This window comes from Paramacrobiotus metropolitanus, unplaced genomic scaffold (genome assembly GCF_019649055.1).
Source record: "Paramacrobiotus metropolitanus isolate TYO unplaced genomic scaffold, Prichtersi_v1.0 Parri_scaffold0000011, whole genome shotgun sequence".
In the NCBI taxonomy this organism is placed as follows: Eukaryota; Metazoa; Tardigrada; class Eutardigrada; order Parachela; family Macrobiotidae; genus Paramacrobiotus; species Paramacrobiotus metropolitanus.
Window position 1 is genome coordinate 897,482 of NW_026570231.1, and position 20,504 is coordinate 917,985.

At 40.1% G+C, this 20,504-nt stretch overlaps 3 protein-coding genes across 5 annotated transcripts; all 3 read left to right on the plus strand.

Annotated features, from left to right (window-relative positions):
• Positions 1–1,284: 1,284 nt before the first annotated feature.
• LOC129583762 (queuine tRNA-ribosyltransferase catalytic subunit 1-like) lies at positions 1,285–5,269 on the plus strand. 2 transcript variants are annotated; one of them, XM_055475712.1, is made up of 10 exons: positions 1,285–1,551; positions 1,637–1,733; positions 1,798–1,866; positions 1,983–2,314; positions 2,422–2,537; positions 2,696–2,893; positions 2,975–2,991; positions 3,051–3,245; positions 3,597–3,860; positions 5,135–5,269. In XM_055475712.1, exons 1-9 carry the CDS (start codon positions 1,394–1,396, stop codon positions 3,843–3,845), a joined length of 1,431 nt encoding a protein of 476 aa, XP_055331687.1. In that variant the 5' UTR covers positions 1,285–1,393; the 3' UTR covers positions 3,846–3,860; positions 5,135–5,269. The 2 variants fall into 2 exon arrangements, with proteins under 2 accessions (XP_055331687.1, XP_055331685.1); XM_055475710.1 differs by lacking the exon at positions 5,135–5,269 and having other exon boundaries at positions 3,597–4,110.
• On the plus strand, positions 4,940–12,922 carry LOC129583756 (transient receptor potential cation channel subfamily A member 1-like). Of its 2 annotated transcripts, none has more exons than XM_055475702.1 (24): positions 4,940–5,308; positions 6,011–6,170; positions 6,386–6,582; positions 6,817–7,030; positions 7,278–7,417; positions 7,478–7,666; positions 7,743–7,952; positions 8,281–8,435; positions 8,556–8,635; positions 8,702–8,786; positions 8,875–8,927; positions 9,173–9,234; positions 9,296–9,462; positions 9,519–9,603; positions 9,897–9,956; positions 10,027–10,128; positions 10,204–10,274; positions 10,349–10,652; positions 11,025–11,206; positions 11,285–11,447; positions 11,560–11,781; positions 11,845–12,024; positions 12,130–12,242; positions 12,308–12,922. In XM_055475702.1, exons 1-24 carry the CDS (start codon positions 5,099–5,101, stop codon positions 12,543–12,545), a joined length of 3,642 nt encoding a protein of 1,213 aa, XP_055331677.1. In that variant the 5' UTR covers positions 4,940–5,098; the 3' UTR covers positions 12,546–12,922. The 2 variants fall into 2 exon arrangements, with proteins under 2 accessions (XP_055331677.1, XP_055331678.1); XM_055475703.1 differs by having other exon boundaries at positions 11,028–11,206.
• A 191-nt stretch (positions 12,923–13,113) lies between these two features.
• LOC129583722 (uncharacterized) lies at positions 13,114–20,273 on the plus strand. The gene is made up of 20 exons (XM_055475655.1): positions 13,114–13,308; positions 13,403–13,444; positions 13,514–14,275; positions 14,428–14,728; positions 14,909–15,000; positions 15,078–15,244; positions 15,361–15,451; positions 15,726–15,917; positions 16,382–16,449; positions 16,492–16,496; positions 16,775–16,950; positions 17,080–17,098; positions 17,183–17,206; positions 17,302–18,077; positions 18,167–18,458; positions 18,686–18,752; positions 18,874–19,153; positions 19,358–19,409; positions 19,479–19,624; positions 19,783–20,273. The coding sequence occupies exons 1-20, from the start codon at positions 13,179–13,181 to the stop codon at positions 20,025–20,027; spliced, it is 3,927 nt and encodes a 1,308-aa protein (XP_055331630.1). The 5' UTR covers positions 13,114–13,178; the 3' UTR covers positions 20,028–20,273.
• The last annotated feature ends 231 nt before the right edge of the window (positions 20,274–20,504 follow it).

Sequence of the window (20,504 nt, forward strand, 5' to 3'; positions counted from 1 at the left end):
GTTTTTTTCCAGAAAGTTTAGTTTAATTTTGCAGTCTTCTGATAGTGAAATTCAAGTATATTTGTGAGATTTTTCATTTCCAAGGCGGGCAGGAAATTCAAAGCAACGCTTTCGTGCTGCCTCCCTGTGAAAATCTTTGGTACAGAGTAAATATGTTAGGATCCTTGGTACGGTATATCAGAAACCGGATCGGTCAGTGGAATTACACGGAACCTACAAATCTGCATTACACGCCAGGGTGATGCTGCGGTTGCACTGCTGTGAAATCTTTTAAAAAGGCGCACATCTGTCCCCTTTTCCTCCATTATGTTGAATATCCCACCCGGATCCATGCGCTTTGTATTTGAGCCAGCGAATGCCGGTCGATGTCTACTTTCTAAAGTGATTTGTTCCAAATAAATACGGATAAATGCTCATCACTGAATTCTCCATTAATCCCTTCTTGAAATTGCCCTGTCGCTTCTTATATCGTTAAGGCATTATCACTTTGCAAAGTGCGTTCACTTGGGTTCGGTAACTTCGCAGTTCACGGTTGACCAGTTGGCTTCCAGATATATGTATGTGCAAGGACATATGAGAAATTAGGAGCATGCACAAATGATACAATAAAATGCCTAGCTAGGCATCAGGTTTTCATTATTTTCATTCTTATAGTTGCATGGTTATTTGTATAAACTCGTACTTTGTATAGGTGAGAGTAGGTTTTATCTGCTTTTCGCAAGTTATTAATGCATTATCTTACGACCTATAATAATACCGTAGTTCGAATTAACGTTTGTGTTGCGCTTGAGAACCTGAGACTGCACGATCATTGTTAACAATTTTTCACGTACGCGGGGAGGTGGCTCAACTCTCAAGATTTCATTAGTGACCACTACTAAGTTACAACAACTAAACCGGCAAAATCATAATTATGTAAAAACTAAAAAGTATATAGAGATCATTATCAGTTAGGCGAATAAAGTACAGACCAACAACAATTAATAAAATGCCGCTGCAAAAGGATGCTGAATAAAAATTCAGACATTGGTGGTCGAAGCTGAGGAATTTTTTTTTACTGTCCGAAAGCGTGGACAATGGTCATTGTACCTCACGGTCCTCACCACGGTCGTACCGCATGTTAGTACGCATAAACAAAAGCCTGAAACTGCCTGAGTAACCGCGCTCTGCGCGCCGGTTGGCTGAATCATTTCAGTCGCCAACCGACCGCACCATGGTGCGGAGAATTTCACTGAATGTTTGACTTAGCTGTTTACAGTTTTGAGTAGCGTTACTTTTAGTGTTGTTGATCTGCGTAGTACAGTATTAATATTTAACCATCTGGTAAACACTTTTTTCATCCTGTAGACGGGATTTGTTTTCACAAGGGCCTGACAAGGCCTGCTGATATCTGATGTGGGAGCGCGCTTGGCGGGCAATGAAAATGGCCGAAGAAGTGACAGCGCCCAGTAAATGGACCATTCTTGCCAACTGTAAAACGTCTAAGGCTCGCGCTGGAATTTTGTCTCTTCCACATTACGATGTGCACACTCCCGTTTTTATGCCGGTGGGGTAAGTAACGAATTTTTCTAAATAATTTCATTTAATAGCGGCCTTGTAAGTTCGGATGAACGTTATTGCGGAGTCTTGACTGCAGAACCAAAGGGTGCATGAAGGGAGTTCTTCCCGAACAACTCGAAGCTCTCCGCGTGCAAATTCTTCTGGCCAATACGTACCATCTCGCCTTGAAGCCCGTAAATACCATCGTTGCTGTTAATGCGCAATTGTACCATTATTTAGAAATTTTTGGATTTTCAGGGTCCAGAGTTATTAAGAAAGTGCGGTGGATTGCACAAATTTATGAACTGGAAAAATGGGATGTTGACGGTATGGTCTATACTCTATAATCTGTAGTCTCTATTGAGCCTATTCCATAATAATGCGTCCTATGCTGTTTTTCATTTTTTTATTTGTCCACCTGATTTATGGGCCATATGTTTTAGGATAGTGGCGGTTTTCAAATGGTGTCATTAGTAAAATTGTCGAAAGTATCCGAAGAAGGCGTGGAATTCCTTTCTCCGTACGCCAGTGAACGCCCGGACGGTGACAGTCCGACCAAGTGGAGACGACTTCAGAAGGATACGGTTGTGCCGCGGGCGAACACGTCCGACGATGAGGCCAGTGTCGCGGAAGATTCTGCGGGCGACCTTATGCTGCTTAGCCCTGAGAAATCCATGGACATGCAGAATGCCATCGGCGCGGATATTATGATGCAGCTGGATGATGTGGTGTCTAGTTTGACGACTGGGGAGCGTGTGGAAGATGCAATGGAAAGGTATGAAGTGACTAACGGTAAATGAAATAATTCCGTATGATTTTTCGACGGTGTCTAACGGTAAATGAAATAATTCCGTATGATTTTGCTGCACTTATATTGTTCAGGTCTATACGATGGTTGCAACGTTGTCGATCGGCCCATAAGCGCCCCGATGATCAGTATTTATTCCCTATCGTTCAGGGTGGACTGGACGCGGAGCTGCGTCGAAAAAGCGTGGAAGGTGAATTAACATTCTGAGTTGTATGCTATATTCTTATACCGCTTATTTCGCTCTGAATTTTTTATCGATGTGTCGTACTTTTTTGAAAAAATTTTCTCAGAGTTCATTAACTTACAACTGGGGTAATAATTTGTGTCGTTTGCTCATTGTGTTTTTAGGGATCGTCAAGTACGATTGGGTTGGTTGTGCTGTCGGAGGACTAAGCGGCGGCGAAGCCAAAGACTCGTTCTGGCAAATGGTGAATACATCCACGGATTTGCTCCCGAAATCCTTACCCAGATACGTAATGGGTGTCGGGTATGCGGAAGATTTGGTTGTTTGTTGCGCATTGGGGGCGGACATGTTCGACTGCGTTTGTACGTTTTACCGATCACCCGATTAAATATTCCTTTTATAGCGTATGTGGGAAAAAGAACTTAATAGTGTGTCTTCTTTAGTTCCAACAAGAACAGCGGTAAGCGTTTACAATCAATCAGACATCGTCTCCGTATTTTGAATCGCTATTTGGCGCAGCGGTTTGGATGCGCTCTCGTGGCTACAGGACAACTGAATTTGCGCTTGAACGCTTACGCCAAAGATTTTTCCCCCATTGATTCTGAGTGCCAGTGTCTTACCTGCCGGACTTATACGAGATCTTATTTACATCATATTGTAACAGACATCCCGACAGCGGCACGACTGATTTCGATCCACAACCTTGCTTATCAGGTGTGTGAAGCTGCTAAACCTTTTTCCGGTTTTTGTAACTCTGAACCTATAGTACGAGCATGGACTTCTTTATTTGACATAACTGTGAGTTATCTTATTCGATTGCGCTCACTGCTAGCCTTTGTAAGTTTCTCCAGTAGAAAGCCCTTCGTTAACAATGATTTAATTTTTTGCGAAGTGGAGATTTTAATACGATTGAAGATTTGTGATGGTTACTCAGTATGGTTCCGCTATCAGCTTTATTAGGGTTACGGGATATCGTGTGCAGCTGTGGGTTGTGGTAATGAAGTAGTATCCACACATACACATATATGGTATGATAGTTTTACCGAGTTTTGTCGTTTTTTGCAGATGAATTTGATGGAGAGAATTCGCGAGAGCATTAAAGCCGGTACATTTGCTGATTTCGTTCAGGATTTCATGAAACGCCGATATACAGAGGCAGGACAGGACATACCGGAATGGATTGTAAATGCTTTGTTGTCAGTTGGAATCAAGGTCGTCTCTGACAAGACACGGCACTCGAGATCACCGGTAGTTGACAATATTTCCGTAATCGAGAAGAAACGGAAGACTATGGAAGGAGAACTGGCTTCCTAAAGATACGTAGTCCAGGCAAGCAAGCATTTAACCTTTGGCTGCCCGATTATTGTTTTATGGATAACAGAATTAGGGTAAATCTAGGCAGGCAGACTGTTTTGAAAGTTGTATAATTGCTTTGTGATGGTTGTCTTTCCTGAGATTTTCCCTTCAGAACAGCATGATAAGATCCGCTGTTTGTATTAGTAAGAAAGCAAAAAAATATCCAGACAAGGGTATCATTTGTTACCGGCTTGTTTGTACTTATATTTAATAAAAAATTGTATGGTGCCTCTTTAGAATGGTGCTGCTTCTGCTATCAAAATGTAATTTATGTTTGCATCAGCATGCTTTGCGATTTCATGATTAGTGAGCTAACGATTTACTCCTTCAGAGTTTATTGCCGCACGGGTGCTCTTTTTTTGCAAATGCGGGATAGTTTTCTGGTGCAGGATAGTTTTCTGGATTCCCTGGTTAAAAAGGAATTTTGCTAGTACTAACTAACAAGAGCTCCGCACAGAAGTATTGTAAGTCTTCAGTGCGACAGCCTGCATCGACAAGTTGCTGTCTCTATCCACAAAATGCGCAAAATTATGGCTTTCACATATTAAAAGGCACTGTATAGAATAAGTTAGTCATTTGATAATTTCATGCCATTACCTTGAGAGCGATTTTGATGTTCTAAGGGAAGATCATTATGCATTGTATAGAATTACCTTTTTGTGGATCCATTTGCTGCAGACCTAAAGAATGGTCAGAAATTTAGCGCCCCTGCAGATTACAAATATATTCAATTTGCATGCGTCAGGAGATTTCATTATTGTTTGTTTGGCATGGAAAATTGCACTTTCATGATTTCATCACGAATGATGAGGAGGACATGATCTGTTCTATCTGTTCAGGGGCATTCAGTACCTCAGAAACGCTGCCGTGCGGAAGTTAACACTTAGGCTGATGAATGCTGTTTATAAAATAGGATTAGACAAGTTTAAGGGCAGACGTCATATGTTTATTAATGCACAAATTTCCACTGACAAATGGTCCTTTTGGGAACGATCTATGAATGATTACTGTGTGGATATGCAGGATCATTACCGCCTGCATTACTAGGAAGTCAGAACCTCATCGGCTTCATCTTCTATATTTATTGGCAGTTCATCCAGTGCGTTGTCGCTGTCAGCCAGTCACAAACGACAATAAAAATATATCGTTAGTTTTGTTTTCTGTTTGTGGCGATTTTAAATCTGTTAACCAGATCTTCATGGGCCGGCAATATGGACGAAATAGCTGAAATGAAATTATTCCTACAGCGTCCGGATGGCACACCACCGAAAGAGAAGGATAGACCCCAAAAACATCGTAAATGGAAAGAATGGCTGTCCATTGGATACCTGTTGCATGGACCAGGGACAAAATGCAAACTGCTCAAGAGCTCTTGTCCAGAATACAGCAAACGGGACTTCAAATTCCAAAAGGCTTTTGCGGTAAGTACTGTGCTGATTCACAATCTTTCAATTTTCTTTCTTTGTTTTCAGTTTATCTGTGGCATAAATTAGTACATGTTAAATTTGTCGTAGCCGTACCACAATAACACGAGAAGTTACTGCTTCGTAAATTTTTCCTTGCTGCTTTGCGAATACTTGTGGTTCTTAATTTGTGGAAGCGTTGTTTCCAAATCTTCTGATTTTTAACGTTAGTCATCCTTCCTCATTTTACTTCTCGCGGTGCGCGTGTAAACGTTTTCAGTTGCACATTTTATAAATCAAGTGAATGGATGACCTTTAACATATTACTTCTTGGTATTCAGTATACAGAGTCTGTAAGTCCTTACGTTCATTGTTTTTGCATTATTATACAGCCGCTATAAATTATTTACTCGCAGTATTAAGCATACTCCGCTTCCGGTGTAAGAACAGCCCGAGATAGTGTCATGTAACAATGCAGTTAAAGACAGTTTAAACTGGAAATTTGAGCATGATAGTAAGTTTATTAAAAGTTAGTTTAGAAGAGGCCAAGAAGAGATATCAATTAAAGCGTATATGCAGTAATGGGAATTGGGTTCAGTGTTTTTGGAAAGTTTGTGAACCTATATCGGACTCTTGTTGTTCGAAAGGAAACATGCAGAACGTAAATGTAGGAATCTGAAAAAACCTACACTTTTTTTCACGTCGTTTTTCCGTTTTCAGCTGGCAGATGGTGGTGATGTAGAAGGTTTGGAACAGCTTCTGAGCGCGTATCCAGATTACATCAACATCAGAGATGAGAATTCTAAGACACTTATGCATCATGCTGCGGAACATGGCCATGAACTGATAATCGACATGCTGGTTGGAAAAGGATGCACCGGTAAATTAACCGTACATGGTCTGATTACGTACTAATATGTGCATTAAATTTGCTTAATGCACACATTTTATACAGTACATTAGCTAAATTTCGTTTGTTCCTGTATTCGATTTTGTGCAAACCAAGTGAGAATCTTGGGAATTTGAGAATTCAGATTTCGGTTTTTCGAGTTTTAGTCTTCATGATCTTGTATCTAGTTTTTTGTTTAATGTTAGGTATTCGTGCACCTGATAATGAAGGCAACACGCCGTTGCACATTGCTGCCATGTTCGATAAGATATCTTGCACAAAAACCCTTATCGCCATATGGCGATCAAGCGGGAATGGAAAAATTGGATTCTGTGTCAGGAATGAATCGATGGAGACTCCCATGCATTTTGCAGTGCGGCACGGAAGCGCCGGCTCCCTTGAGGTGAATTAATCTGGACTATTACAGTAGCCAATGCCGGGTAGATGATATGCATTTTCACTTTATACACATGGTGAATTCCATGTAATAACTGGCATAGATGAGCGTTTCCAATTGAATATTGCACACTTAAAGCTGTCCTTAATTGATTGAAATTGCTTTCGTTGACCTTTATTGAATAAAATGCTTCCCGTCGTTTGCGTTAACCCGAATTGGTGTGATAAACTGCATTTGTAGTGTTTGTTGAGCACCTGTAATGGCGGCGTTAGCTCGCCGGGATGGCACGGGGAAACTCCACTTCATGTGGCATCATGTATGAACAATGTGGAGTGCGCAAAGATCCTGATCAAATACGGCGCTGATCCGTTGAAGGCATGCTTCAGCGGCATGAAGCCCATCCATGTGGCCGCACGCAGGGCTTCGGTGGATTTGTTGCGGTTTTTCCTTACGGGTACTGATAAAGACAGTTTCACAAAACTGACCCAACGGCAATGAGATTTGCGAAGCTATATAATGTGTACTGTGAAAATGGCTTGACAATGCTTACGAAATTAAATAAAAGTTCATCTCACCTAAAGAAATGACTGTATGTCGTGCATCGTGCTAGTAGCGCATTTAGAAGTTATGCAGAAAATTTTTAGCGGCTTGCAGCTTCCATCTTGTGACTTTTTAAATGATCGTACAAAAACTCTGTGCAGATTCTGGGACCTCCAAAGAGGTACTGCTAGCACTGGTGGACGACGAGGACCAGACGCCGTTGCACTGGGCTGTGAATAATGGAGATTTGGAAACTGTTGATCTTCTCATGCAGCATGGAGCTAAACTGGACACAAAAATGGTAAAATGTCGAAGGTGACAATAGAGGTGCTGGCTGACCTTTGCCATTTTTTGTCTGCAGTACGACCAGTCAACGCCATTGCACTTGGCATGCTCTCAAGGACTGATATGCGTTGTCTGCAACATGTACGATGTGGTACGTCATGAGTTCATGGCGATTGTCAGCGAGAAGGACGCCCAGGGGATGACTTGTCTCCATCGAGCCACCATGTTCAATCATACTTGCGTCGTCATATTTCTACTGGAGAAGGTAGTTCTGCTTATTAATGCAATTAATTTGATACATAAACAAATATGAGGTAGATTATAAAGTCAGCGTTATTTAGGGCGTATCCATGAACGAAACGGACAACGAAGGACGTACAGCCTTGATTCTGGCCGCATCAAGGGCATCTTGGGACTGTCAAGACGCATTGTTACGCGCGGGTGCTGATGCAGTGCTGACTGATCATTACGGTCGAAATTTCCTGCATTACTTGATAGCCAACGGGAACTCTCCAGAAATCTGTCAGGAGAGTTTGGGATTGCTGCAAACAGTTGAGTATTGTGATAAATTAATCACTGAAACCTTACACTTTGTTAGAATAATATCGTTTATTATTTATTCATTAGTTATTCAAGTTATTAGGTGGTTAGTTACTCAAAAAAATTAAATATTTTCTTGTTACACATAATTTGATGCAGTGTTAGTTCGCGTCGGAAATTGCTCGTTATTAGCATCTGATTAATCATTGTATTCCAGTATCGTTAGTTTCAGAAGTTTCGTATCAGATTAGTTTTAGATCAGTTTCATTTGTGTAAAAAATAAAAAATAGATTGCGGGTAAATTTTCTGGCGCGTCAGATAAATCCAGTTTTTGTTTAGGGTTTATTGAATCAAACGGATACAGCCGGTTGTACGCCACTACATTATGCAGCACAAAATGGATCCTTGCGTTCCAGCGCCGGTTTGGTCCGACTGGGCGCATGTGTCTGCATCAAAGATAAACAGTCACAGTCACCTTTGCATTTCGCTGCCCGGTATGCAATGTGTTGTCAGTAATTTCTATTTTTCCGCTGATTGTTTATCTTTACCCAAACAGCTACGGACGTTACAGTAATTTCTATTTTTCCGCTGATTGTTTATCTTTACCCAAACAGCTACGGACGTTATAATACCGCAAAGCGTCTGCTGGAAACCGCAAAGGGGTACAATCTGATCAACGATGCCGATAAAAATAGTAATATTGACATTCGATTGCCTACGGTCAATGTTTGTTGACACTGTAATGTTTTCTTTTGCTTAGGCATGACGGCTCTGCATCTGGCAGCTGAAAACGGACATTCCAGAGTTGTGCAGCTATTAATGAGCAAGGGTGCGATAATCCACAGGTGAATTAATATTGAAATTGTGCGATAATGTTAAATCTGGGAGATGCGCATGCAAAACTGATCGTGGATACATAACATTTACTTACAGAGATTATTCCGGGAAAACCCCATTACATTTGGCTGCGGCTAGTAATTACCGTGGTACGTCACTTGGTAGTGTAAGAGCACACTCAATTTTGAACTGCAAAACGAAATTCGTGAAAAATATCCAAAAATAAATTGAATCCGTCTGCCGGATGTGTGATATATCAGAGGTCATCAGGCGTAGTATTTTGTTAAAGAATATTTACTGAGTTCATTGTTAAATCCAGAATCTGAGTAAATAATGGAACTGTCCTGAATACTTAATTTCTGGTTTGCCTAACCCCACCTTTCTGGCTTCGCAGAAACGGTAGATGTAATTGTGGTGCATTACGCCCATCTAATTGATAGCGTGGACAAAGAAGGCGTAAGTTTATTTTCGATTCTGACTCTGTTCCTGTTTTGGTGTTCATTTGTGAACTTCGTAGAATACGGCTTTGCATTTGGCTGCTGCCAACAATGCCGTAACAACCGTGACCTATCTGCTTACGGCGGGGGCAGCGCTGGTGCAGAACAGCAACAAGCAGCTTCCCGTGGATATTGTCATCCAGCGTAAGCACCGTGATACCGCCAACGCTATGGTGCAACATGAACGGTAAGTTGTCGCCAGTGACAAATGGCACTTTGTTGCTGCATCTGTTTATTTTATAGGTGGGAAGAAATCTTTTCAAAGTGTTCAGCAATATATACTTGCCCGGTGTTGGGATTGATAGAGCATCTGCCGGAAGTTATGGCAGTACGTAAACACTTTTGTCCAAAAATATCCACTTACTGTTTTCATCAACAAAACATAGCATAACTGGGGAAAACAACAAGTGTTACGAAATTGTTAACATTTTATTGTTGTCAACATAAACAGTAGAAATTAAAACTAATTTTCTTTTAATTTGCCAACAAGGATCGAAATTTCTACTTGTTTAATATATTCAGTACAGTAATGAATATGTGTTTTAAGTATGCCTTATTCTCTGCTGAAAACAGTTGAATTGGATTGCGGTAAAAAAAATTGGCTACAAAATTGTATTTTAGGCCGCTTTGGATCGCTGTGTTGTTGGAGCACCGTGCCATCCTTTAGCAAAAAATTATTTTGTATGCACCTTCACAAATATGGTTTTCTACTTTATCCAGCACTTTATAGTATTTATTACCGGCATTGTAGTTACACTTTGACTACAAATTTCTGGAGCCGCATGATAAACCATTGATAACTGGGCCAGAGGATTCATTCACAGACGTAACCGAACCTCTGATAGCTATGAACGTAAGAAAACGTCAGAAACACCAAATAAAGAAGTTAAACAATTAATTTCTCTTCCCTATTGGACACGTTTTGTAGACGATGGTGCGACACGCTCGGAGTGAACTGCTTTCTCACCCCGTTTGCAGCAGCTACCTTAACAAAAAATGGTAAGCTTAATCATCTTTACGCAACCTTGAAGTACACCTTCAAGTTTTCAACTGACAATGCGATCATTATTCAGGGCATCTTATGGAGTTTATTTCCACGGCATCCACGTTGCGGTGTATTCAATATTTTTGGCGTTTTTGACATATCTGGTGTGTGCGGGGGTGAAGGAGTCGCTGGTGCCCACTTTGAAGGGAGAAAGCGTAAAGAATTTGCAGTTCTACGCTCCCGATCATAACGAGACTACGGATGATGGATGGACAATGCCGGGGAATGAGGATACACTCCCGAAAAACTCGTTTTACGGTTGTGCGGCTGTGGCCGTTGCCATCTTTACAATCGCTAATATTGTCAAAGAAGTCTATCAGATGGTGCAGCAGGTATGGCAGATAATTATTCATGTAATTTATTGTCGAATTTTTTGCACCTTTGTCGAATTTTTTGCACCTTTAAAGCCTTAGTTTTAACACATTGTCCGAGGAAGGATATTTTCTACCCTAACGGTATAGAATGAATAAGCACCCATAATGTAAGAATTACATAATCTACTTTTTTTAAAGGTGTACCCTACGTTTTATCAAGTGTACAATGTTGTTTAATGCTAATCTGTCGTTGACTATGCAGCTGTTTATTAAGTACTTAATTTATCAAATTTGATATCGACATAAATATCATGTGTTTTAATTTTTTAATTTAATTGTTAAGCTAATCTCCGTTTAATCATTACTGAAATATTCTTCCTTGTTCTGCAGCAGCAGCGGTATTTTAAGGAGCTCGTAAACTATCTGGAATGGATCCTGTACATCACTACAACTTTATTTGCGTTGGCTTACTACGACACAACCGGTGTTTATATCTCCTGGAAGGCACGATGGCAACTGGGAGCTTGTGCCATATTTTTCGGCTGGTTTAATTTCATGCTGTATTTGCAACGGTGTGTACTGGCAGTAATGCTGTTCGTAATTGAATTTTGTTTAGAACAACTCACTCTATATTTTCGATTGTTTAATAGGTTTGGATTGATGGGAATTTACGTCGTCATGTTCTTAGGCATTTTGAAAACCTTATTACGAGCGTTGTTCGTGTTCATATTTGTCATCATCGCGTTCGCCTTGGCATTCCATGTCTTGCTTCCGTTGATGGTATATCCAGACCAAGCCGGATTTTATCAGCAGGTAACAATTACCAAAGCACTGTTATTTACAGTCTAGAGATCTTTTTATGCACGCGGACTTAAACTGTCAGTGTGCTTGTAATTTCCTACTTATGTCGTTGGTTTTACTGTAGTTCGCCGGAATCCGCTCGGATCAGTTAGAAAATTTAAAGACGCCACATTTTGGACTTTTCAGTTCTCTGCTGCGAATTACTGGCATGATGCTTGGGGATTTGGATGTTATTCATAACTACATTTATCCCATGTCGAATGGCGCACTGCCATTTCCACAAATGACCTCAGTGTTTCTTGTACTGTTTGTTATTATTGTATCAATTTTGTTGATGAACCTACTGGTAAGATATCCCTATCAGAAACAACCTGATAGTTTGTAACGGTTTTGCTCTTCCTTTTACCAGATTGGTCTGGCTGTGGGCGATATTGAAGACATTCAGCGCAGCGCTACCCTGCGTCGCATCGGTATGCAGGTGGAACTGCACACAATTCTGGAACGGAAATTTCCTCGTTGGTTTCTTCGTCGCGTTCGCTTCCGCGACGATAAATACTATCCGAATCGGTCCGCTGGATTTTTCCGCAAGGCAAGCAGAGATAGTTTCAAAACCGTTCAAAAATTAGATAGTCTACTAAACGGCGCAAAAGCAAATTGCAAAAGTGTGAAATTGTTAAGAAAATTATCTCTCTAGATCTGGTTTATCACAAAAGACCCCGCTGAGGCGCTGCGCGATCAGAACACCTGTTCGGAATACACCTTCCTACCTGGCAGAATCTGTGCGGAGATGCAAAAGCAACAAACCCGGTACGATTATGCAGTTTAATAAGTTGCAAGAACAAGTGTGATTTTAAATCTGGTTTATTACACAGAATGCGGGACTTCCAGGGGAAGATGGATCAGCAGCATGACCTTTTACGACTAATTGTGCAGAAAATGCAAATCCACGATGAAGCCGACGAGCTGGACGAAGGTACACAGCCCAATAAATGCGGCCGGAATAAACAACACAGTACATTGTCCACCACAAAGCGAGCGAAATGGGTAGCGGGAAGTGTCCAGGCTAAAACCAGAGCACTTGCTGCATTTGTAAACCACAACTCTACTTAAGAATGATGCGATTCTGCCAGCATGATGAAAGAAATCAGAACAGTTTATTAGAAATTTTTATTTATTGTGCTACTTTGTTTACAAATATTTGTATGGCATATACCTTGCACACGCAGTAATTTTAGTATTCAAATGCTGAATGCGGATGTTCTAATTTATTGTTTAAAATTACTTCAATAGATGTTTCAAATAGTTGCTGTTTTAAAAGTTCTTTTTGGTCCTGTAAGATAGTACACGCGGTACCTTCCTGAGTATGGTTATTTCTTGCTAATGATAACTTTACATTTTACAGTATTATTGGGTGTACATTACATTTATCGATTTTTTATGTGTAGACCGCATCTGGGGTTAAGGTATGTTAGAAAAATATATCGACCCTTAAACCAGTTTCGCGTAATATATTCTATCCTAAGGCATAAGTTGCAGAATTTTTTCACCAAAATCAAATGTTTCACAGCAGCACGATACCAGTCTGTAGGCTCAGAAATACTGTATTTGGAGCACTTCGCTGATTATTGACAATGAAATGAAATTGCGACAGCTTTGTGTATTGTTTGCATTATTTTTTTGTGAGCTGTATACTGCAAGGGTACATAACTTATAAATATACATATACGTGATATTTAATTAAAAATGGAAAAGATGGATTGTAAAATGAAAGTAATGGCACCGGAAAATGATTGGCGCAATAGGGTGAAGACTCGATTGCACGTGAATCCCAAATTAATCCTTTTAAAACTATTGGTATTCCTGATGAATGGAGGTTAGTTGTATAATATAGTGATAATAACTGTGATATGTTCAACGTGTTATGTTATATTTACATAGATATTTCATGATTATTCAAAATTCTTTAGCCAACAACGCTCTGTACCCATACTTCACTCTTCACATGCTCGGTAAACCGAAACCCTTACATTTTATTTGTAAGCATATCCTATGAGTTATATCGTTTGGTGTGTTAATAGCGATCGGGTTAACATTAACCGAGAGCGGGATAATTTTTGTCCTAATACCAATTGTCGGCTGCATTGGATCTCCCACTGCTGGGTTTCTGGCGGATAAACTGGGCGACTATAAAAAAGTGGTTATAGCGCTGATATTCTTCAGTATTATTAGTCATGCGTTATTAGGATTCGCTGTACCCAGATATTCTTCAGCAATTACGGCGCGGCGTTTAACGCTTAATGCTTCCGAAGCCAGTATTGAATTATCTTGCTCCGGGATTTTTCTGAGGATCCCCCAAAACGCGGAAGAAAACCCGCATCCAGAAAGTTATGCCTCTTTAAATATCACTAAAATTCCTTTGAATAACTGCATTCATCCAGTTGTTGGGACAAGGTTTTGTTTCCGGTCAGATATATCGGAACACTGCATCGCACCAAAAATGCTTTCGTCATTTTTTCTGACTATAGAACGTCAAAACTTTACAAAGACAACACTTTCTTTGACTGACAAGATGTTCCGCATCCATGTAAAAAATTTCTCAATGGTGTCTGCAGGTTTGATAAATATAAATAGTTTCCGTTGCGAGAAACCATTGAATACTTCCTCTGTATGCCCCATAACAAATCATCTGAATTTAAGTGAAAACGTTCTACTTACGTCTGGAAATCATTTGTTGACCTTTGTGCTGTACATCGTATTTCGTGTCATTGGGGCAACCTGTGTATCGTCCACAATGCAGTTGCTCGATGCATCAACACTGCTTATGGCGAAGCAGCACAAAGGTAAGGCGCATATGGCAACATAAAAAATATATAAGTAACTAAATTAATTGCTTTTGTCGAAATAGAATTATGCGGAAAAAAATGATTACTTGCAGCAGTAAATAGAATCTTATTGCATCCGTTCTTCCATTCACAAGTAGACATGTACGCAGGAGATTTCGGCATCCAGCGGACATTTGGGCTATTTGGTAGCTTGTTGATGCCACCATTGACCGGTTATCTAATTGACGTTGCCAGCAAAAATAGAGGATACCAAGATTACAGCCCTGCGTATTATTTATTCTGCGCCATGTATTTTTTAAGCGCAATTCTGACATGCTTCATGGATTTGGAAGTGAAACCGCCGGCACAACGCATTTGGAAAACAGTCGGCAAAATGATGCGCATCCCAAAAATTTCAGCCTTTATTATAGTGATGTTTCTTGTTGGATGCTGCTTTGGTGCCCTTGAGAAGTACTTTGTTATTTTGTACTTGTTTGAAGCGAAGTTTAAGTACTTACCTATGCTACACTTACCTGTAAACAGATCAGTGATATTAAGCTTACCTTTACATACTGTATAATGTATTGTACTACCCTTATACCTCTTTCTTTAATCTTCAATGAAAGTAACGACAGATACGTTCTTTTGCAGTTACCTGTTCTGGTTTATGCAAAAGTTCCTGCGATCGCCAAAATGGTTACTGGGAATGACGAATACCGTCGCTTCACTTTCGGCCATTCCAGGTCAATCGTTTATATCGGCAAAAAATTTTACACAGCTTAAATTAGAAGTACACCTAAACAACTCCATCCCATTCTAGTGGTGGCAGCTTCAACGTACATCATTGGATTCTTCGGCCATTCCAAAATTTTCATCATGTCAATTATTGTTTATGGAATACGGTTTTTGGCGTATTCGTTTATTTATGACGCTTATTTGATACTTCCTGTGGAAATTTTGGAAGCGTTCACGTTTTCTTTGACATGGGTGCGTTGAATCATGGCAGATACGTAACTGGGCGTTTATCCTGCAAATGATGCAAATGTAAAAATGTTTTATTACTCCACGCCGACATCAGACTTGTACAGTACGTATATTTACAGGTAACAGCGACAGTATATTGCGGAAAAATTGTTCAGGCATCTTATCTGGCTACTTTGCAAGGACTTATAGGGAGCCTGCACTACTCTGTCGGTACGATCGAACGTCATAATAAATCTCTAGAAATTTATGAAATTTATAACTAGAAAACTACTATATTATTTATTCGTGCAGTACTGTGCGTATTGTTCGTTATTTCACTGTGCAGCATTTAGTATGCCAAAAAATCTACAGCTTAATTAATTCCTGTTGTCAAAACACAGCTACGACACTGAAGCATTTTGCAAAAAAATGCTGTAATGGCAACTAAAAATTAAAGATAATGTGCTCTCCCTTTGCTACATAATATGCAAGCGTGACCTTTCAGGAAGAGGATTGGGAGCACTAATTGCCGGCACTTTATTTGATCACTTTGAAGCCAGACTAGTGTACCAAAGTATGGCGTATACGTGTTTTGTCTTGGGAACTCTTTATGCTCTTATTCACTATTTGTGGCTTCGGCGAACTGCCAACCCGAAAAAAGAGGATGTGCATTACTATCCACCTGAAGCGGAAAAACGTAAGTCTGTTTAGCATGAAAATTTTCAATTTCGCAATATCCCCGTACAGTTTCAGGTGGAAACACTGCGACAGAATCTGAACAGCTGATGACCAATCCACGCTCAGTCGAGCAAGAAAACTGTCACTAATGCTCTAGTATTCAGTACGTAAACTGCAAGATGGTAAATTTTGTATGCTGTTAACCACCGATTTACAACTATAAATTTGACATTCTATTTAGAACACTATCATCAAAACTGCACAAAGTATGAAATGCTTAATAAACGTAGTTACCGATACTTTGTATGACAATTTGTCTCAGTGAACACTAATGCAAGCCGCACAGTAATACAAGCTCGAAGTCTATAAAATAACCTAATAATTAGGAATGGAGTTGTTGTGGAAATTTACTGCCTGTGCTCTCACATCGAGAAGTATTTGTATTAAGTTCAAACATGTGTGCACTGCATCTTTTACACTCAGGTATGAGCGTTGCCTCACCGTACAAAGAAGCCAAACCGTTCAAACCCAGTTTTAGAAAGATTATATTGGTATAACCTATTCAGTACTATCTGTGTCAATTATTAATTTAGGAATGGTATCTGTACGCCGTGGAGATATATGTTCATTGTCGTATTAACGATAACGAGTTTTAATTAGCATTCGCCCATGCGGCATGGCAAGAATGGAATGAGATAAGAATTACGATATTTTGTGTTTTCCTTGTATCTCGATTTTAAAGGCTACCAAGAAAAGCTTGAAAACATAGCAAACGCGTTGTAAAGTGACCTGTGGGAATTATGCAATAATTATGGAATTAGAATTTCCAGTGGGTTAAGCTGATTGTGAGTTACATCTTCACTGATTCCCCTGCAGTTCTGGAATTGCAAGAGTTTGCTTGCAAAAGCTAGACAAAGATCAGTTGACTGCATTGAAAATGGAATTTGGAGGGGCTGAAGAAACTAAAAAGGAGAAGATAAATTGGCGTGAATACATTAGCCCAAACCGGAAATTGATTCCTTTGAAAATTTTCATGGTTTTCTTTTGTGGAGGTAAGACATACACCCTGTTTTGTTATGAAATTCAGCTCGATTTCAGCACATATTTTGTCCGATTGAGAATTATATATTATAATATACTAGGTCGCAACGTTATAACAGTCCTTTGTTTTCTGTTTCTAGGATTTGCTGCCTTATATCCGTAAGTTTTTAGTAAGCTGCGTCCGCAGTAAGCTAGAGCTGATTGGCAAGATTCTGTTTTATAACTTTTGGCAATGATTTTTAGGTACTTAACAATCCATATGAAGAGGTAAGCAGATATAAAAAGACATAATTGCAAATTTTCAAAGCATGTATATTTCGGATTGTTTGGTATTTAAGTATCGTTTTTAATACCTATTCTAGCATCGGAATCTCTGTAACTCAAATTGGATTATTATACGCCTTCTACCCTCTCACGGTATGTATTGGAGGCCCGTTGGCCGGTGTTATTGGTGACAAGAGCGGGCATTATAAGGTCGTCCTCTTCGTATTCCTCGTGTTGTCCGTGATTTTCCACGGGATGCTATACTACGCCGTCCCCTCGTACGAAGTGCAACAAACCCAATTCCACCATCCCATTAAACACGTTCAAGTGGAGATGCGCTGCGATGATTCCGTGCCGGCTGCATCCATCTTGTCCTACAATAATGCCACACTGGATTTCACCCAGTGCAACATGAGCAATCTGACTCGCACGGGAATGACCTTATGGAGTTGTACGGCGGATTGCTTAGGGGGAAATGTCCATCAGATCGGACCGTCGATCCTCTTACCCAGTGCGCGGGAAAACAATCTTCATGAATTATTACGATATAATCAAATTTTACGTCAACCGGTGCGGGAGGTGGTCTTGGCCAATACGACATCCGGTGGCGGTCCGCACACTGCTCGCTGGTGGATCACGGATGGTCCGACTTGTACGCTGGCGGCAGCGGATAAAAACCACTGCACGGTGACATGCGAAGCGGAAGTGGACGCCGGTTTTCCTTGCAAAGAAGAAGTAGTGCATGGAAATCAGTACACCACGTTCGGAGTGTATTTAGTCGTTCGATTATTATGCGGACTTTCGGTTAATCTGGTTTTCACCTTGGTCGATGCGAGTTTGCTGCAAATGGTGGAAGATTTCAAAGGCGACGTAGGTAGGAAAAAATAATCAAAACTGTTTACTGTACGCCCAAATACTGTTGTTGAAACTGTAGACTTGTTCTTTATCTGTTTCTCGTTACAGGAGTAAACAGAGCCTTTGCTTTCGTCGGATATTGTGCAGTTCCACCGTTATCCGGTTTATTAGTGGACTATTTCAGCAAATTGTCTGGCAGGGTAGATTACCGTCCGGCGTTTTATATGTTTTTTGCCGGCATTGCGATGGCAATGATTGCGTTGATCTTCACGGACGTACGTGTACGACCGGGGTCAAAGAATATCTGGAAGAATGCTGTTCAGTTACTCCGCTTTCCACGGGTTATCGCTTTCATCTTAGCGTTTTTTGTCATCGGAACTGCATGGGGATTTTTAGAAAGGTTAGTACATGAATGATAAATATTTTCTATGCTTTGTTTTATAACTTTAAGCAACTAGAACTGCACACGAATCGATACGATTTATAAATATATCGTACAATATGCTGCATACACAGTACATGAAAATTACTTCTATCTATATATGCTGTTATCCAGAATATTCTGCATTATACTAGGGAAGCATTGCTGAACATGTAAACCTCATATCCTGTTGTTCATTTTTTCAGTTTTTTGTTCTGGTTCCTTGATGAAGATCTGAAAGCCGAAAAGTGGCTTCTTGGTTTCACCAATACGGTAAAACAAGGAATTCGAACGCTATTATGAAAATAGTTGTCTGAATTTAGATAAAAGTTAAAAATGTACGTAAGGTATCAAAGTTTCAGAGCACAGTGTGTGACCACAGTGATTTATTTAGGTCGGTGGAATTGCCGGCATTCCGTTTGCCGTGTTTGCCACGCAGATTGTTAAAAAGACCGGTTTTACGAAAATATTTATATGTGGAATTTTCGTGTTTGCACTGCGTTTCTTGGGATATTCGTACGTTTACAGTCCTTACTGGGTCCTGCCCTTAGAAGCACTGGAAGCGCTTACCTGTACACTTCCGTTGGTAACTGCTAGTATTTATGCCGCCAGTTTTTCCGTCGAATTATTGGCAACACTTCAGGGAACTCTTTCTGCCGTCCACTATGGCCTTGGTAAGGCAGGTTTCTGTATCAGTGTCCTATCTGTCATAATAAAGTATGTAATAAATAAAGCAATGGCAGTTTTTTTATAAAATAGCGACTATTTTTTATTGGCAAAAAAAGTTACAGAATACTTATATATACTGTCTATTGCTTTTGAGATGTAATGAGCTGTCCAAAAAGTGTTTGATAAACCTATCCTATGGCGGTTTTTAGGTAGAGGAATGGGATCCTTGATGGGAGGCTTTATGATAAAAGATATGGGAACGTGCGTATTGTGTCGTATTAAAAACCAGTCGAATTATATGGTCGTATACCAGCCGAAATAATTTTTTAGGCGGTTATCATTTCAAGTATTTGCCGGTATATGCTTCGGATGCTCGTTGATATACGCGGTGTTTCATTTTGCCTATCTCAGACATTTACCAAAAACAAAAAAGAAAACTGCCGTGGAGGAAGCTTCGACGTTGTTTAATAAAACCGGCAAGTTTTTCAACAAGTACTCGTCTGCCGTTTAATGTCCGTTGAATTCGGTTTGAATAGCAACATTTTTCATCCTACAAATATTGATAAGCAATGAGTGAAAATGCGCGAATATATTTTGTTATGCTTATAAGAACAGTTTTTTTTAAAATTTGTAGTCAACGACCATAGCCAAACGCTGAAACCGGTAGAAACGGAAGAGGATTTAAACCGGGACACCCTGCCCGACCATATGGAAGATATTGTCAAACGCCGCCGATCCAGCATTCTGCCGGTGTTCGAAGTGGGAAGCACAGAACTGGCGCCTTGGACTGGAAGTAATTCAACCGACTCCTCGTTGCCATCCGCCAATGGAATTCATCAGAGGGCACGCCAGCGTTCGCGTAATCCAGATTCTCCATGACCTCCGAGCCGTCGCACATGCCGGATCATGCTCAAACGAATACTTCTACTGTAGTTAATCTATTTAACGGATTCGGATGAATACTTTTTACTTGGTATTTTTCCAGTCCTGAAATATTCTGTCTCTATTTAACCGATTTTAGAGGAACAAGACACAATATCTACTAATACAATCGATTTAATTTATTGTAAAGCCGCCGTATAAGCCAATAAATGTTGAAGAAAAAAACCATGCTTTTGACAGTGAAATGAACTTCTAGCGGGCATCAAGATAGACCCAAAATTCACCGAGGTTGTACAGACTGTATGCGTATATTTTGTGAGGATTAGTCAACTGTAATAAATAAACAATTCTGCTAATTTGTATCTCAAAATATCGGCACCGACACGTGGAAATATCTACTCGTACAGATAAGTGCGCATCCATTGGATGATTGCTTAAACGAATTACCCTAATCACGACAAAAACTTGATTTGC

Excerpts from the sequence above, each read along its gene's own strand:
- LOC129583762 (XM_055475712.1), top strand. The coding sequence starts at position 1,394 with ATGTGGGAGCGCGCTTGGCGGGCAATGAAAATGGCCGAAGAAGTGACA. Across the intron at positions 1,552-1,636 it reads CCCGTTTTTATGCCGGTGGG|AACCAAAGGGTGCATGAAGG; the intron begins GTAAGTAACGAA and ends TCTTGACTGCAG. Across the intron at positions 1,867-1,982 it reads GGAAAAATGGGATGTTGACG|GATAGTGGCGGTTTTCAAAT; the intron begins GTATGGTCTATA and ends CATATGTTTTAG.
- LOC129583756 (XM_055475702.1), top strand. The coding sequence starts at position 5,099 with ATGGACGAAATAGCTGAAATGAAATTATTCCTACAGCGTCCGGATGGC. Across the intron at positions 6,583-6,816 it reads GAAGCGCCGGCTCCCTTGAG|TGTTTGTTGAGCACCTGTAA; the intron begins GTGAATTAATCT and ends CTGCATTTGTAG. Across the intron at positions 11,782-11,844 it reads TTTTGTTGATGAACCTACTG|ATTGGTCTGGCTGTGGGCGA; the intron begins GTAAGATATCCC and ends TCCTTTTACCAG.
- LOC129583722 (XM_055475655.1), top strand. The coding sequence starts at position 13,179 with ATGGAAAAGATGGATTGTAAAATGAAAGTAATGGCACCGGAAAATGAT. Across the intron at positions 13,445-13,513 it reads CTTCACTCTTCACATGCTCG|CGATCGGGTTAACATTAACC; the intron begins GTAAACCGAAAC and ends GTGTGTTAATAG. Across the intron at positions 15,001-15,077 it reads TTCACTTTCGGCCATTCCAG|TGGTGGCAGCTTCAACGTAC; the intron begins GTCAATCGTTTA and ends ATCCCATTCTAG.